Source organism: Schistocerca piceifrons, chromosome 6 (genome assembly GCF_021461385.2).
Source record: "Schistocerca piceifrons isolate TAMUIC-IGC-003096 chromosome 6, iqSchPice1.1, whole genome shotgun sequence".
NCBI classification, from domain to species: domain Eukaryota; kingdom Metazoa; phylum Arthropoda; class Insecta; order Orthoptera; family Acrididae; genus Schistocerca; species Schistocerca piceifrons.
This window is the reverse complement of record NC_060143.1, coordinates 275055692-275072210: the sequence shown is the minus strand read 5'-3', so window position 1 is coordinate 275072210 and position 16519 is coordinate 275055692. Positions and strand designations below refer to the sequence as shown.

At 40.9% G+C, this 16519-nt stretch overlaps 1 protein-coding gene across 3 annotated transcripts in view; it reads left to right on the top strand.

Annotated features, from left to right (window-relative positions):
* LOC124803100 overlaps nucleotides 1–16519 on the top strand; it is a 123262-nt gene that overhangs the window by 26467 nt on the left and 80276 nt on the right. For all 3 annotated transcript variants that reach the window (XM_047264255.1, XM_047264257.1, XM_047264256.1), the window contains exon 2: nucleotides 14475–14646. In XM_047264255.1, the coding sequence (XP_047120211.1) occupies nucleotides 14530–14646 (117 nt within the window). In that variant the 5' untranslated portion in view covers nucleotides 14475–14529. The remainder of the gene's footprint in view (nucleotides 1–14474; nucleotides 14647–16519) is intronic.

Sequence of the window (16519 nt, the reverse complement as noted above, 5' to 3'; positions counted from 1 at the left end):
ACCAAGATGACGCTATGAGAAAAACTCAAGTTTACGAGTTGTTTGCTCGATATAAAAATGGCAACATATCGATTGATGACAAACCCTGTTCTGGATGTCCATCAACTAGCCGAATCGACGAAAATATTTAAAAAATTCGAGAGCTCGTGCTCGCAGACCGTTTGACAGACAATTGATCAACCGTCAGAGATTAGTGGGTTACCTTGGAGCTCGGTTCAGCGAATTTTAACTGAAGATTTGGGACTGAGAGGGGTTACTGTGGAGTATGCTCCTCAGGTACTGAATGACAGTCAAAAGGGACGTCGAGTTGAAAAGTGTCTTACTTTGAAACAAAAGCTTGAAACTGATCCAGATTTTCTGTCAGAGGTCATTACTGGTGATGAGTCACGAAGCTTTAGTTACGACTCAGAAACAAACCAACAACAGTCAGGGCAATGGAAGACATCATTGTAACTCCGTCAAAACAAAAAAAAAAGTGGTCAAATCAAACATCAAAACAAAGCTGATTTGCTTTTTTGGTGACAGGTCATAGTTCATTCAGAGTTTGTTCCCCCAGGTCAGACCGTCAATCAAACCTTTTATTTGGAAATTTTAAGAACACTGCGCAACAGTGTTCGTCAAAAAAGACCCGATTTGTGGCAGACAGGAGACTGGTTCTTCCACCACGACAACACACCTGCACATACAGCCATCTCTGTTAGTTTGTGACTAAAATGGCATGCTTTCGCTGCCCCACGCATCTTACTCGCCCGACCTGGCTCCGTGTGCCTTTTTCTTATTTCCATGCAAGAAAAGAGGCTTGTAAGGACACCTGTTTGACAACATTGAAGGAGTCGAGAAAAAAACGAGGCAGGACCTGTCAGCCATTTCTAAAGATGACTATAAAAAATTGTTTCGAACAGTGGAAGCGCCAGTAGGGCAAATATATTAGCTGTAATGGAGAGTATTTTAAAGGGGATAAGGTTGTTTTGTAAACAATTTGAAAGTATATAGCTTTTAAAAAATAATTCCTTTTTTTGGATACCCCCTCTTACACAGAAAAAAACTACAAATACAGTGTTACTAACACTACTAAATCTCTTTGACTATGGTATATTTTATAAATATGGATGATATTATTATCGAATTGTGGAAATTTATGCTTCGGCTGGCATAAATTACGATGGATGTAACCTAAGCTTATAGTATATTCATATATTGGCAATAGTTCAGTAATTTAATGACTGTTAAGCAAAATTTCTTCAAACTGAATGTATCCCAATTAAATTTTCTGTTCCACTATTATTCATATATGCATGAGACTAGTTACCTTTAATACTTAAATATTCACACACAACTATTAGTCCGTGGAATAATAGTAAATGAATTAGATATTTCACACATACGCCACTTTTTTTGACTGTATAATAAAAAATATTTTTATCAGAAAATGCCCACAATACGATTGAACGCACAATATTATCACGTCACTTATTAATTTATTTTACTCTTTTTACCTTTTTTGCTTAAAGTGGAGATCAGTAGGCAAGCAGCGTGCTGATAAACGGTTAATTTGTGTTTTTTGTAATCCCAGAGAAATTTCTAACTGTCTTCTCGCCTCGCGAGAAATTCAGAATAATTTGATTTAATCTCGTGAGTATCGCGCTATCACCGTAAGAAAAAAATGTAGAAAAGAAATTTCTATAACAGTTATAAATTGGAAATTTGGGACTGCTGTTACGAGATGAAAGCAGAAATGTTAAATTAAACAATTATTATTTAACAAAGTAAATAATTTGTACAGAAATCTAACATTTTGTGAATAACTCACACAGTTTTGAACATAAAGAATTGTGCCGTATTTCGGAGAAATACTTGGAAATTACAATAATCTTAGTCAACTCAGTAACGAAAGAATAAAGTATTCATAATAAGATCATATTAGTACTCGCAATTGGCGATAATCATAGAATGATTAAATAAATTCCCAGCAGGAATACAAGGTTAGTTCATTCGAAAAAATGGAAGAAAATAGGAGTCTGTTAGCGTAAGATGCTGTCGGAAAGACGCGCGATTAAAGAAGAGAGAGAAAAGAGGAGCGCGCATTCTTATATAGAACAAAATACAGATGATAATGATTCGCCGCTCTCATTATTCTTGGCGTAGATATTCGCTGACTTCAACGCAGTTCAGTGACTCAGTGGATAAATTATATCTTCAAAACTTAATATTCCGATATAAAAAGATAATAGTATGTTATTCCGTCACGGGCAGGGCACAATATTATATATCTAAGAGGATGTGAAACCGACAACAATTGCTTTAGTATTCGGAATTCCTAAAAACTTATGCTAACTGTAATTTGCAGTGCAAATACAGTAGGTTCTTCAGCTGCTGAGATCATTGATTGATTTCACCTACAAATGGCAAGAAAAATGACGTAATTACTGCTACACATAGCGCGTAAGACATGGACTTAATCCACCTGTCACCTAACCTTGGTGCTGGCTTCAAAGCTTAGCACGACAGACACACAAATTTGTAGTGGATATGTGCCTGTGGTCTGAGTCCTAGATCCCTTACACTCTAAGGGGTGGGCGCCCATTTCCACAGGTATGTCCTAATCATTTTATAATGAAGCTTAACGATTTATCAGCATGGCATTTAGTGTGCTTAGTTTTATCCCTCCCATTCATAAATTGCAATATCCATGCGCGTATTCGTCATCTATTGCAAAATATGTTCGGCAGTGCATGCCAACTTCGTAACTACGATTGAAATAGGCCTCAGTGCATAATGTTGCAGGGATTTCTACATTTACTCCTGTAACAGGCAAATCACTTGAAAATGCATTGTAGAGGAACTTCTCACTTGAGTTCCTTCCCGTTACAATCGCGTAAGGAGCGTGGGAAGAATAGGTGATTAAATATCCCTGTGCATTAACTAATGTAACCTTGCCTGCGTTGTCACTACGGAACCCATGGGAGGCTATGGTACAAGATTTGGACAAAAATATGAGAGCTCCGCGAGAAATGCAGGGCTAGCCAAGCCTGCTGGTGGCACTGTTGTACTTGAACACGAATGGCACCTGTGACATGGCCTCACTACGTTCAAAGTGGGTAACAGGAGAAATACTTCAGCTGGTCGATGAAAGGAGGAGGTACAAAAATGGTTCCGGGAAACTCAGGAATACAGAAATAACAAGTCACTGAGGAATGAAATAAATAGGAAGTGCAGGGAAGCGAAGACTAAATGGCTGTATGAAAAATGTGAAGAAATCGAAAAAGAAATGATTGTCGGAAGGACAGGCTCAACATACAGGAAAGTCAAAACAACCTTCGGTGAGATTAAAACCAGGGATGGTAACATTAAGAGTGCAACGGAAGTTTTACTGTTAAATGCAGATGAGAGAGCAGATAGGTGGAAAGAATACATTGAAAGCCTCTAAGAGGGGGAAGATTTGTTAGAAGAAGAAACACGAGTCGCTTTAGAAGATATAGGGAATCAGAATTTAAGAGAGCTTTGGAGGAAGTCAGAAGTGATACGTAACATTCCATCAGAATTTCTAAAATCATTGTCCACCTGCTTAGCTGGGTGGTAACGTATTCGCCTCCCATGCAAGTGGGCCCAGGTTCGATTCCCGGCTAGGTTGGAGCTAAAGAAAAAAAAAAAGAAAAATACACCAGTTCTCGTCCGATCACCGAAGTTAAGCAATATCGAGAAAAAAAGAAAAAGAAAAAAAAGGGGAAAAAATAAAAAAACAAAAGAAAAAAGAAAAAATAGGGGCCTCCCAGCCAAATATGCCATATGCTCATTTCCATTTTTTTTTCTTCTAAAATCATTGGGGGAAGTGGCAACAAAATGACTATGCACGTTGGTATGTAGAATGTATAAATCTGGCGACATACCATCTGACTTTTGGGAAAAATCATCCACACAGTTCCGAAGACTGCAAGAGCTGACAAGTGCAAGAATTATCGCACAATCAATTTAACAGTTTATGCAGATGATGATCAGTTTGGCTTTAGAAAAGGTAAATCTACAAGAGAGGTAGTTCTGACATTGTGGTTGATAATGGAAGCAAGACATATTCATAGGATTTTTGGGCCTGGAAAAAGCGTTCGACAATGTAAAGTGGTGCAAGGTGTTATAAATTCTGAGAAAAGTAGTGGTAAGCTATAGGGAGAGACGTGTAGTATACAATATGTACAAGAGCCAAGAGGGAATAATAAGAGTGGACGACCAAGAACAAAGCGCTTGGATTAAAAAGGATTTAAGACGGGAATGTAGTCTTTCGTCCTTACTCTTCAATTCGTACATCGAAGAAGGAATGAGGGAAATAAAAGAAAGATTCAGTAGTGGAATTAAAATTCAGGATGAAAGGATATCAATGATACGATTCGCTGATGACATTGCTATCCTGAGTGCAAGTGAAGGACAATCACATGGTCTGCTGAACGGAATGAACAGTCTAATGGGCACAGAGTATGGATTGAGAGTAAATCGAAGAAATACGAAAGTAATGAGAAGTAGCAGAAATGAGAAGAGTGAGAAACGTGGTGATGGTCACGAAGTAGATGAAGTTATGGAATTCTGCTACCTTGGCAGTAAACTAACCAATGACGGACGGAGCAAGGAGGATATAAAAAGCAGACTAGAAATGGCAAAAAGGGTATTCCTGGCCAGGTGAAGTCTACCAGTATCAATTATAGGCCTCAATTTGAGGAAGAAATTTCTGAGAATGTGCTTCTGGAGTACAGCATTGAACGGTAGTGAAACATGGGCTGTGGGAAAACCGGAACAGAACAGAATCGAAGCATTTGAGATGTGGTGCTACAGACGAATGCTGAAAATTAAGTGGACTGATAAGGTAAGAAATGAGGAGGTTCTCCGCAGAATCGGAGAGGAAAGGAATGTGTGGAAAATACTGATAAGGAGAAGGGACAGGATAATAGGACATCTATTAAGACATGAGGGAATAACTTCCATGGTACTAGAGGGAACTGTGTAGGGCAAAAACTGTAGAGAAAGACAGAGATTTGAATACATACAGCGAATAATTAAGGACGTAAGTTGCAAGTGCTACTCTGAGGTGAAGAGGTTGGCACAGGAGAGGAATTCGTGACGGTCCGCATCACAGCAGTCAGAAGACTGATAAAAAGAAGTAGTGTCAGAGCAGTGTTCTGCGTAACTGTGAGTGCATTATGTAGAAACTCAGTGCATTGTCGTCGTGTGGTGGGTGTTCCCGTAACCAAGGTAGCTGAAGTTTTTCGTTTCTCAAGAGGCACCGGATCGAAGATTTATACCGCGTGCAGGGAAAGCAGAAAAACATCATCCTCTAATTCATAACGCGTTCGAAAGCATTTGTTGGGTGATCGTGACGGACACGGTCACTGGAGAGGATTCTGACGAAAAATAAGAGGACGAATGGTGCAAAAGTCACTGCAGAACTCAATGTCGCTCTCGCGGACCCTGTCACTACCAAAACAACACGAAGGCAGCTCCGTAAGCGGGGAATTGAAGGGTGAGCTGCTCACCCGAGATGCAGATGCCCGCAACATGAAAACATGGTACTGTGGAACAATGGAAAAACGGTACTGGGCCGGATGTTTTCAGCTTCTGGACGAGTTTAAGTCCAGAGAGTGAAATATGACGGGGATTCGGTGATGATTTTTTCTTCAGTAGCGCTACAGCCGTTGGTGAGCCTTGGCTTCTTCAACAATCTTCCTCCACACTGCTCGGTTATTTGCTGCTCTTTTCCACCCCCGGATTCCCATACTGGTAATATCCATTATTATCTCGTCGATCCATCTTCTTCTAGGTCCCCCTTTTCGCCTAGCTGAATGGATCACACCTTTCATCATTTTCCTTGGAATTCTATCCTCTTGCCATTCTCTCCAAGTGTCGTAGCCATCGTATTCGCTGCGATTTCACATATTTTACTATGTCCCTGCCTTGTGTTAACTCTTGTAATTCTGCATTGTAGCGTATTTTCCAGCCTTTTTCCTTCCTTATTGGCCCATAGATTTTGCGTAGTACTTTCCTCTCAATGGTTCTTAGTGCATTTTTATCGTGTTCTGTCAACGTCCATACCTCTGACCCGTATGTGACGATTTGGTCAGCCATATCATGGTATTCTATGGGCCCCATGGTTACTTTGCAAGGTCGCATCACTGCCAAGGACTATGTGACCATTTTGGCTGATCAGGACCATCCCATAATACCTAAATCAAAAAAAGTTCTGCGTCATCCCAGTTCCCAGAACTCTTGAAGGTAGATGTTGACTGTGGATATTGTATCACAGGCACACTTCCTTTGACTGTTCAGAGATGTAAGTAAACCAACCCAAAGATGTAAACAACCACGCATGAGCAGTGCCTATTAGACAGAGGAGATCCGCAGCCGATCACTTCCAGTCATACCACCAGGAAGGAGGTACACAGATCATGTTGTCTGTAGTTCAACCATACCTATACGGTCAATACTGCGGTTTGATCGCGTCCACATTGTTACTTTGTGCCAGGAAGTGCTCTCAACAAGGGAAGTGTCCAGGCGTCTCGGAGTGAACCAAAGCGATGTTGTTCCTATATGGAGGAGATACAGAAAGACAGGAACTGTATATGACAAGCCTTGCTCAGGCCGCCCACGTGCTACTACTGCAGTGGATGACCACTACCTACGGATTATGGCTCGGAGGAAGCGTGACAGCAACGCCACCATGTTGAATAATGCTTTTCGTGCAGCCACAGGACGTCGTGTTACGACTCAAACAGTGCGCAATAGGCTGCATGATGTGCAACTTCACTCCCGACGTCCAAGGCGAGGTCCATCTTTGCAACCACGACACTATGCAGTGCAGTACAGATGGGTCCAACAACATGCCGAATGGACGCTCAGGATTGGCATCACATTCTCTTCACCGATGAGTGTCACATACGCCTTCAGTCAGACAATTCTTGGAGACGTGTTTGGAAGCAACCCAGTGAGGCTGAAGCCTTGGACACACTGTCCAGTGAGTGCAGCAAGGTGGGGAGGTTCTCTGCTGTTTTGGGGTGCCATTATGTGGGGCCGACATATGCCGCTGGTGGTCATGGAAGGTGCCATAACAGCTGTATGATATGTGAATGCCATCCTCCACCTATAGTGCAACCATATTGGCAACATATTGGCGAGGCATTCGTCTTTGTGGACGACAGTTTGCACCCCCATCGTGCACATCTTGTGAATGACTTTCTTCAGGATAATGACATCACTCGACTAGAGTGGCCAGCATGTTCTCCAGACATGAACCCTATCGAACATGCCTGGGATAGATTGAAAAGGACTGTTTATGGTCGACGTGACCCAGCAACCACTCTGAGGGATCTACGCCGAATCGCTGTTGAGGAGTGGGACAATCTGGACCAACAGTGCCTTGATGAACTTGTGGATAGTATGCCACGACAAATACAGGCATGCATCAATGCAAGAGGACGTGCTATTGTGTATTAGAGGTATTGGTGTGCGCAGCAATCTGGACCACCACCTCTGAAGGTCTCGCTGTATGGTGGTACAACATGCAATGTGTGGCTTTCATAAGCACTAAAGAGCGCGAAAATGATGTTTATGTTGATCTCTATTCCAATTTTCTGTACAGGTTCCGGAACTCTCGGAACCGAGGTGATGCAAAACTTTTTTTGTTGTATGTATAATGTTTGCTCCCCAGTGGTGATGCTGTGCTCCAAGACGGCAGCGTCCCTGTTCGCACAGCTTGCATAGACCCAAGGTGGATTTCGTGAGCACGTGGATGAATTGTTGTGTCTTTCCTGATCACCACAGTCACCAGACCTCAAGATTATTGAGCCTTTGTGCCCTACTTTGGAGAGAACGGTACCTGACCACTATCCACCTCCATCATTGATATGAGAGTTTGCCATTGTTTTATAGGAATAATGGTGTAAGAATCCATGAAAACCATACAGAACCTGTATTCATCCATTCTGAGATGACTGGAAGCTGTTTTAAATGCCAACAGTATTCGTACACCGTATTATGCTTAGCAATGTGTTGTGTTTTTTGTGTTTCCATATTTTTGCCCACCTCCTATACATTCCTAATTTCCTCAATACTGATTCTTGAAACTTTCTATGTAGGCTTTTGCAGGATGATTGGCATCCATCCGCAAGCATCATACAGTTCAGTTTCCTCAGCATTTCTGTAATTATCGTCTGTGGTGAAATGAACCTCTCATGATTCTTGTCGTCCTTTTTATATGGTTAATTGCGTATCTGCATAAACTTGAGCAATTTTCTGGGATGGCGAGCATTTCATTTTTGGGTTAACTGCATTTACCAAGTGTATTATCAGTGAATCGAAGGCTACCACGTCCTTCACCAACGAATGGGCCTATGTGATCATTCCATTTCGTATCTCCACACATAATTAAACCCAGGTGACTGTATGAGTCAGTTCCAGTTGTGACTCGTATTGTAGTCATAGGCACCTATATGTTTGCATTTTGTGAAGTGCACAGTTTTACATTTATGAACACTTAAGGTGCATATGTCGAGCGAAGATGGGAGATGAGCTTCTGAATAGTCGAGGAAGTTGTATAGTGAACTTGCAATAATTTACAAAATTCGTTGAACTGGCCTCGTCCAACTGAATATTCCGATTTATTCATGGAATAGAAATATCTATGGAATGGGCACTCAAATGCACAGAACAGGATTTTTGTCATTCCAGGTCACTTTCTGGTACTTACCTATGAAACTTAACTGTTCCTCCTTCCAGATATATTGTTCACCACTGGTGTTACTAGTAAATTAACGTCTAAAAACAGGGAAATAAAAAACGTTACGCTTATGTCACTTGACAAGTCCGGTTTGATATCAGCGGCGTGAGCTGTATGTTATACTTACTTCATACACTAGTGGTTTCCAACCTTTCTGAGACGATACACTCCTCCCTGCCCCTGTTTTCAGCACTAGCAAGTAACTAAACTTCAGAAACAAAAATAATTTTCTTTGAGCACTTTTATTTTTAAATGAAGGAAGATAAACTGATCAGCCAGAACATTATGACCACAAACCTACTATCGATGTAAACCCGTCCAGGTTGTAGCAGCGTCACCTGGTGAGGAATGGCTGCTAGTCACGAATGGTGCATGTAGCATCAGTGAGCGTGCTGTCCGTGAGTAGAATGGGGAAGGCGCGCGATCAATCTGAGTTTGACCGAGGGCAGATTGTGATGGCCCGGGGGCTCGCCATGAGCATTTTGGAAACTGCATGACTTGTCAGGTGTTTGAGGAGTGCTGTGGTGAGTGTCTTCAACATGTGGTGAAACCGAGGTGAAACCATGTCCAGACATCGTGAAGTGGCCACCCCTCATTACAGATGTCGGACGTCATAGGTTGGTGAGACTGGTAAAACAGGACAGGCAGTGAACTGTGGCAGAACTATCATCTGACTTTAATGCTGGGCAGAGTGCAAGTGTGTCTGAACATAGTGCACTGAACACACCTAATGATGGGCCTCCGCAGCATGCATGTACCGATGTTAACACCACGACATCGGCAACTACGAATGAAATGAGCACGGGACCACCAGCACTGGGCGCTGGCGCAGTGGCAGAGCGTTACATAGTGTGATGAATCATGATACCTTCTTCATCATACCAATGGGAGGGCACGAATCAGTCGTCTTCCAGGGGAACATCTCCTTGATACCTGTACTGCAGGACAGAGACAAGCTGGCGACGGCTCCTTTATGCTCTGGGTAATATTCACATGGGGAATCATTGGTCCAGTAGAGCTCATGCAAGGCACCATGACAGCCAAGGTGTATTGTACACTAGTTGCAGACCAGGTTCACCCTTTTGTGACGATCATGTTTCCCGACAGCAGTGGCGTTTTCCAACAAGATGATAAACTGTGTCACAAGGCCAGAAGTGTGATGGAGTGGTTTGAGGAACACAGTAGCGAGCTCCAATTGATGTGCTGCCCCCTCCCCCAACTCACCAGATCTGAACCAGGTCAAACACATCTGGGATGTGATTAAACATGACACAGGGCTCATTGCCCCCTCCCCAGAGTTTATGGAAATTAGGTGACGTGTGTGCAGATGTGGTGCCAATTCCCTCCAGCGGCTTACCAAGGCCTCATTGCTTCCATCCCAAGATGCGTCAGCGCTATCCATGCCAAAGGTGAACATTCCGCCTATTAGTTAGGTGGTCATAATATTCTGGCTTATCGGTGTATTTTGTTTAATTATTTTGACTGACTATAGAATCAACAGTTCATTAGTATAGAAATATAACCACATTCCATTACACCATATTATGCAATGACTCGGCAACAATAGTGATGTTTTCCGTTTGAAGATTTTTTAAGTTTATGGTCGCTCGAGCCCTGTAGCAGAGAGGAAATGCGAGGTCACTGTTCAGCGGTGTGTACCCGTAATTTTTATGTGTTAATTTACGTCCATATAATATGAAAGGTAAAGTCTAATAAAATTTTATCCAGTAATTGAAGGTATATTTTTGAACCTTTATCAGACCAACATAATAATTACAAGTCAAAACACTAAAACCACAAGTCACAATTTCTGTTTAGTTTTTTTCACATAGCAAGGAAAATGACCTCTTAGCCAAGTGAATAGTACAGCGCTATTCCTTGCTTTGTATTTCTTCCAAATAAGGAAATTATTGAGCCGTTGAGAGCAGAAACGTGTCGTGTGACTGTTATATCGTGGAGACGAGCACTGTTTTGATTCGATGTTCAGATGTCACTGTCATTGTAGTTTTCCGGTGCTTATCACCACTCTTCTTGATGCTGGTGGGCTAGATAAGGATTTCCACATCAGATACACTTTACACTAACAGGAAGTTTAGGAAGAGACACATCTACTTTAGAAGACTAATATCCAAATAAATTTCAACCGCTTAGGTTCTGTATACACTGAGGTAATGAAAGTCATGGGATTGCGATATGCACATATACAAATGGCCGTAGTATCACGTACACAATGTATAATAGGGCAGTGCATTGGTGGAGCTGTCACTTGTATTTGGGTAATTCATGTGAAAACATTTCAGATGTCATTACTGCCGCATGACGGGAATTTACAGATTTTGAACCCTGGATGGTAGTGAGAGCTAGATGCATGGGACGTTCCAGTTCAGGAATCGTTAGGGAATTCAATACTGCAAGATCCGCGGTGTGAAGAGCGTGCTGAGAATACCACATCTCAGTATAGAGAATGCGGTGGGCGATGGCCTTCTTTTAACGATCGAGAGCAGCAGCATTTGCGCAGTTGTCACTGCTGACAGAGAAGCAACGCTGCATGAAATAATCGCAGAAATCAATGCGGGGCGTTTGGAGTTAATGGGCTATGGCAGCAGACGACCGATGCGAGTGCTTTGCTAACAGCACGATATCGCCTGCAGCGCCTCTCCTTTGCTCTTCACCATATCGGTTGAACCATAGCTGACTGGAAAACCATGACCTGGTCAGATGAGTGGCACAACTAACATCAGCCTTTAATGCTGGGCATATTGCAAGTGTGTCTGAACGCACAGTGCACTGAACACTCCTAATGAAGGGCGTACGCAGCCAACCACCCACGCATGTGCCAATATTAACACCACGACATCAGCTATGACTGAAATATGCACATGACCATTGGCATTGGACGTTGGTGCAGTGGCTGAATCGTGATACCTTCATCATCATACCGATGAGAGGACGCAAATCCGTCGCCTTCCAGGGTAACATCTCCTTGATGCGTGTAATGTGGGATGCAGACAAGTTGGCGGCGGCTACTAGACCGATTAGTAATGGTTCCAAGGAAAAGAAACCCAGCAATGATTGTGAGAGTGGTGTGCTGACCACATGGCCCTCCAGTGACGGCATTGGCAGAGGATGACACGGCGGTCGGTCAGGCCTGAACTCGGAACTTATGTACCTACCTTATTGCCTATGCTATACTACATGTTCTTCTAAATACTGAAAAGAACCACAATTTTCACTGACATTAGTTGCTGCGGGCTAGCACATTGTCGCAAGCCCGAAAAGTACATACCTGCCTCAGCCGCGTATAGCCTGAAGCTGACCTAGTGACCAGGAGGTTCTTAATCTCATTTCCACTAGGTGCAAATAGTAACTACTGTTAAGTTCTTTTATCATCGCTTGAATTGCTAGGAAGTAGAGCTGTCAGGGGCTCCCTGATGTGGTTGCTGACTTGCACAGACTATCTCAGACTGTAGAATAAACTATTGCAACTCATGTTAAAAAATAAAATACATTGTATTATAAGGCTATATGTGGGACTATGTCAGGCATTAAAATGTAGTGACACACAGATTGGGAAAATCTGATCTACTTTTAGCCGTTGAAGCTGGGAACTTACCACTGTGACCAACGACGGGAGGGAATGAGCAGACTAACATATTCGAAAGGCTTAAACATTAAAGTGGTGTGTATGTGGGTTGAGGATGTAGCACAGACAGTTTAACATTTATTAACTGGTTAAAACACGAGCATATTTATTTATGCTATTTACAGTACTACAGATGAATAAGATAAATATGTTACCAGGTTGTAGAATGCCAACTTTATTTGTTGAACGTAAACATATATAAAATACATTGGTGAAAGGTATAATATTTGGATATATTCTTATGCATGCAGACAGGTGTATGTCAACAGATACAAATATGCTTTGGTGGAGGTCGAAACGAGAAGCTGATGGTGACAGAGAGGCGACATTATGTTGCCAAATCCTTTGTCCTCCCACTACTGAGGTCACATGGTGTTCATTTGTTATACTCCCGGAACACTGTTGTTTGTCGGCGTCATGCAAGGTTCACTGGTGCATGGAACGTTTTCTTAAATTTTATTTTTTTATCCGATTCCCTAACTTATACTGAATGGATACTGCATGTTTATACTGAATGGATACTGCGTGAACCATGATCTTTTTTTTTTTTTTTTTTTTTTTTTTTTTTTTTTTTTTTTTTTTTTTTAAAAAAAACAACTTATGTGCATTAGCCTAATTGCAAGTAAACGAGAAGACAATTGTTTCATTTTTCTCAATAAAAGTACTCCAAAATAATTTCTGAAGTGATTTGTGCTAAAAGTAAGTGCAGCACACCTTTGGATTCAGACGGTTAAAACATTATCATATTTTAAAAATTAGTGATGAAGAGATATTAATTGTATAATTAAAACCAAGAGAAACAAATATTCCATATTTTGTATCAATGATCAATTGTTCAGCATAAAACTCACAGTAGAAAGAGGCCATGGAGAATGACTATGTATGCTTAAAGAATTGCAAGTTAAATAAAAAATTTTATGCATAAAGTTGTAATGTTGTATTTAAAGTTAAATAAAAAACCTAAAAACAAGGCATTGTTGTGAAACCAGTGGTGAGTTTGGAAATGAACTGAGGATGTGAAGAGGGTGTGAGAGAATTGCTGTCACACAGGAATGGCGAATATAAATTCATAATGGTGTATCAAGATCGTTTAATGGAGTTCGGCAACCTACGGCCTTTGAAAACTAAGACAGCTGAAGAAGTATGAAGCAGGTATTACGCTACTTCTTCAGCTGTCTTAGTTTTCAAAGGCCGTAGGTTGCCGAACTCCATTAAACGATCTTGATACACCATTATGAATTTATATTCGCCATTCCTGTGTGCCAGAGAAACTGGTATAGGCATGCGTCTTCAAATACAGAGATGTGTAAACAGACAGAATACGACACTATTGTCGGCAATGCCTCTATAAGACAAGTGTCTGGTGCAGTTGTTAAATCAGTTACTGCTGCTACAACGACAAGTTATCAAGATTTAAGTGAGTTTGAACGTGATGTTATATTCACTCAGGCCATGTGACACAGCATCTCCAAGGTAGCGATGAAGTGGGGATTTTCCCATATGACCATTTCACGAGTGTACCTTGAATATGAGGAATCCGGTAAAACATCAAATCTCTGACATCGCTACGGCTGGAAAAAGATCCTGCGAAAACAGGATCAACGACGACTGAAGAGAATCGTTCAACATGGCAGAAGTGCGACAGTTCTGCTGGCCACCAAACTCCCCAGACATGAACATTATTGAGCATATCTGGGATGCCTTGCAACGTGCTGTTTATACTCTTACAGATGTTGGACAGTCCTGTAGGATTCATGGTGTCAGTTCCCTCCAGGACTACTTAAGACATTAGTCGAGTCCATGCCATATCATGTTGTGGCACTTCTGCATGCTCGCAGGGGCCCTACACAATATTAGGCAGGTGTACCAGTTTCTTTGATTCTTCAGTGTATTCCTATTGGTATCTACTTGATACTAACTTGCAAAGTCAAAGATAATTTTATTTATTTTCAGTTTTATTCCCAGTTTTCATTATAAGTGACCAGTAACATTAGAACATTTACTAAATTTCTTTCTTTTTTCCATGGTTACTTTCCTGTCTCACTCTTGATTGTGTTAACCATTTTCAATTTTTTTCAGGACACTACTATATTTCAGCAAGACACCAGAATGAAGAAATGAAAGCAGATATAAAATGCTTTGGGAGAGAATCTTCTTGGTGCTTGCACACCTTTTGGTTGTCGTTCTGTTGGTGTCATCACTTCCACCTCAGCCTGACTGCTACACGTCTTATGGACAGAGAATAAAGAATGTAAGTTAAATATCAAACAAAATTAAAATAAGATAAGAAAAGCTCCTCCATTTTAGTTATAAACTAACAGGTAATGAAAAAGTTGAAATAGGATAGACATAATTTTAATTATGTAATTTTTTTAGTAATATATCATGGGAGGTGGGTGGTACATACCAAATAAATTAGTTGATTGTTTCTCAACTGATGAGATGGCACACAGAGTGACTGTTAGTCTATTGAAATGAAAGTTAGTGTATAATTAGCAAATGGAGAGATTAAATGTGGGAAGGAGAAACAGAAAGTGCAGTCAATTGTGTCTGAAAAATTGCAGGAACTGAGCAGTAGGGCAGAGGCAGAATGAGAGCAGCCAGAAAATAACTTACAAACACAAATGATTGGTCACTATTGAGCATTTTTACATGCAACTGGACTCATACAAGTTAATAATTAGGTAAATGTTAATAAGTTCAAGAAACTAATAAAAAATATAAATACACTGTATAATTAGGTAAATGATTATAACAATAAACAGTGGAAAGCCCAGGTTGGAATATCAACAATTATGAAAAGGACAGATTGCCACTCACTGTAAAGATGATATGTTGAGCTGCAGGCAGGCACAGTGGAGAGACTGTTACACACCAAGCTTTTGACCAAAGCCATCTTCAGAAAAGAAATGGCAACACCCACACACAAGGAGGTACACCTCATACACACATGACTGTTATCTCCAGCCACTCTAGCCAGCTAGGTAAACGACAGGTAGTACAAGACAGGAATAAAACAGATATACAGGGTGACTTACGATTATGTAATACAGTCTGGTTTTTCCTTTTCTTTTTTAGTTCATTTCTATAAGAAACATAGGTCATTTTTCACACACTCCTGGAACTCTAGAGCCAAGTAAAATCCTCTACTTTTCATCTGTTTTACAATGACAGTTTTAAATTTGCTATTACTATGTAGGCTTTTACAAGTAATTCCTTGAAGTAGACAAGACCAAGATATTTGTACTTGTTATGTGGTTTTGCCAGCCTAGTATAAAGTTTGTTAATTGTATGTCCACTTCTTGATTTATTATGTCTGATCTCCTTAGGTTATACAGTTTTCTTTTTACTGTCATTATAGTATGTTGTCTGAAATAAGGTTTATGTGATTCAAGTAGGCCAGATTCTGTAAACCATTTGATGCTTTCTTTCACATATTAAACACTAATTTTGGACCTACAAAATTATTCTGTAGTAGTAGTAGTTCATAATTCAGGTGGGTGTAGAAGAATGTCAATTATGCATATAATAGGAGTTTTGTTAGGTAAAAAGACGAGGGCTAGTAGAAATCATTGGGTAACAGAAGAAATATTATTTAATTGATGAAAGGAGAAAATACAAAAATGCAGTAAATGAAGCAGGCAAAAAGGAATACAAACGTCTCAAAAATGAGATCGACAGGAAGTGCAAAATGGCTAAGCAGGGATGGCTAGAGGACAAATGTAAGGATGTAGAGGCCTATCTCACTAGGGATAAGATAGATACTGCCTACAGGAAAATTAAAGAGACCTTTGGAGAAAAGAGAACCACTTGTATGAATATCAAGAGCTCAGATGGAAACCCAGTTCTAAGCAAAGAAGGGAAAGCAGAAAGGTGGAAGGAGTATATAGAGGGTCTATACAAGGGCGATGTTCTTGAGGACAATATTATGGAAATGGAAGAGGATGTAGATGAAGATGAAATGGGAGATATGATACTGCGTGAAGAGTTTGACAGAGCACAGAAAGACCTGAGTCGAAACAAGGCCCCCGGAGTAGACAACATTCCATTGGAACTACTGACGGCCTTGGGAGAGCCAGTCCTGACAAAACTCTACCATCTGGTGAGCAAGATGTATGAAACAG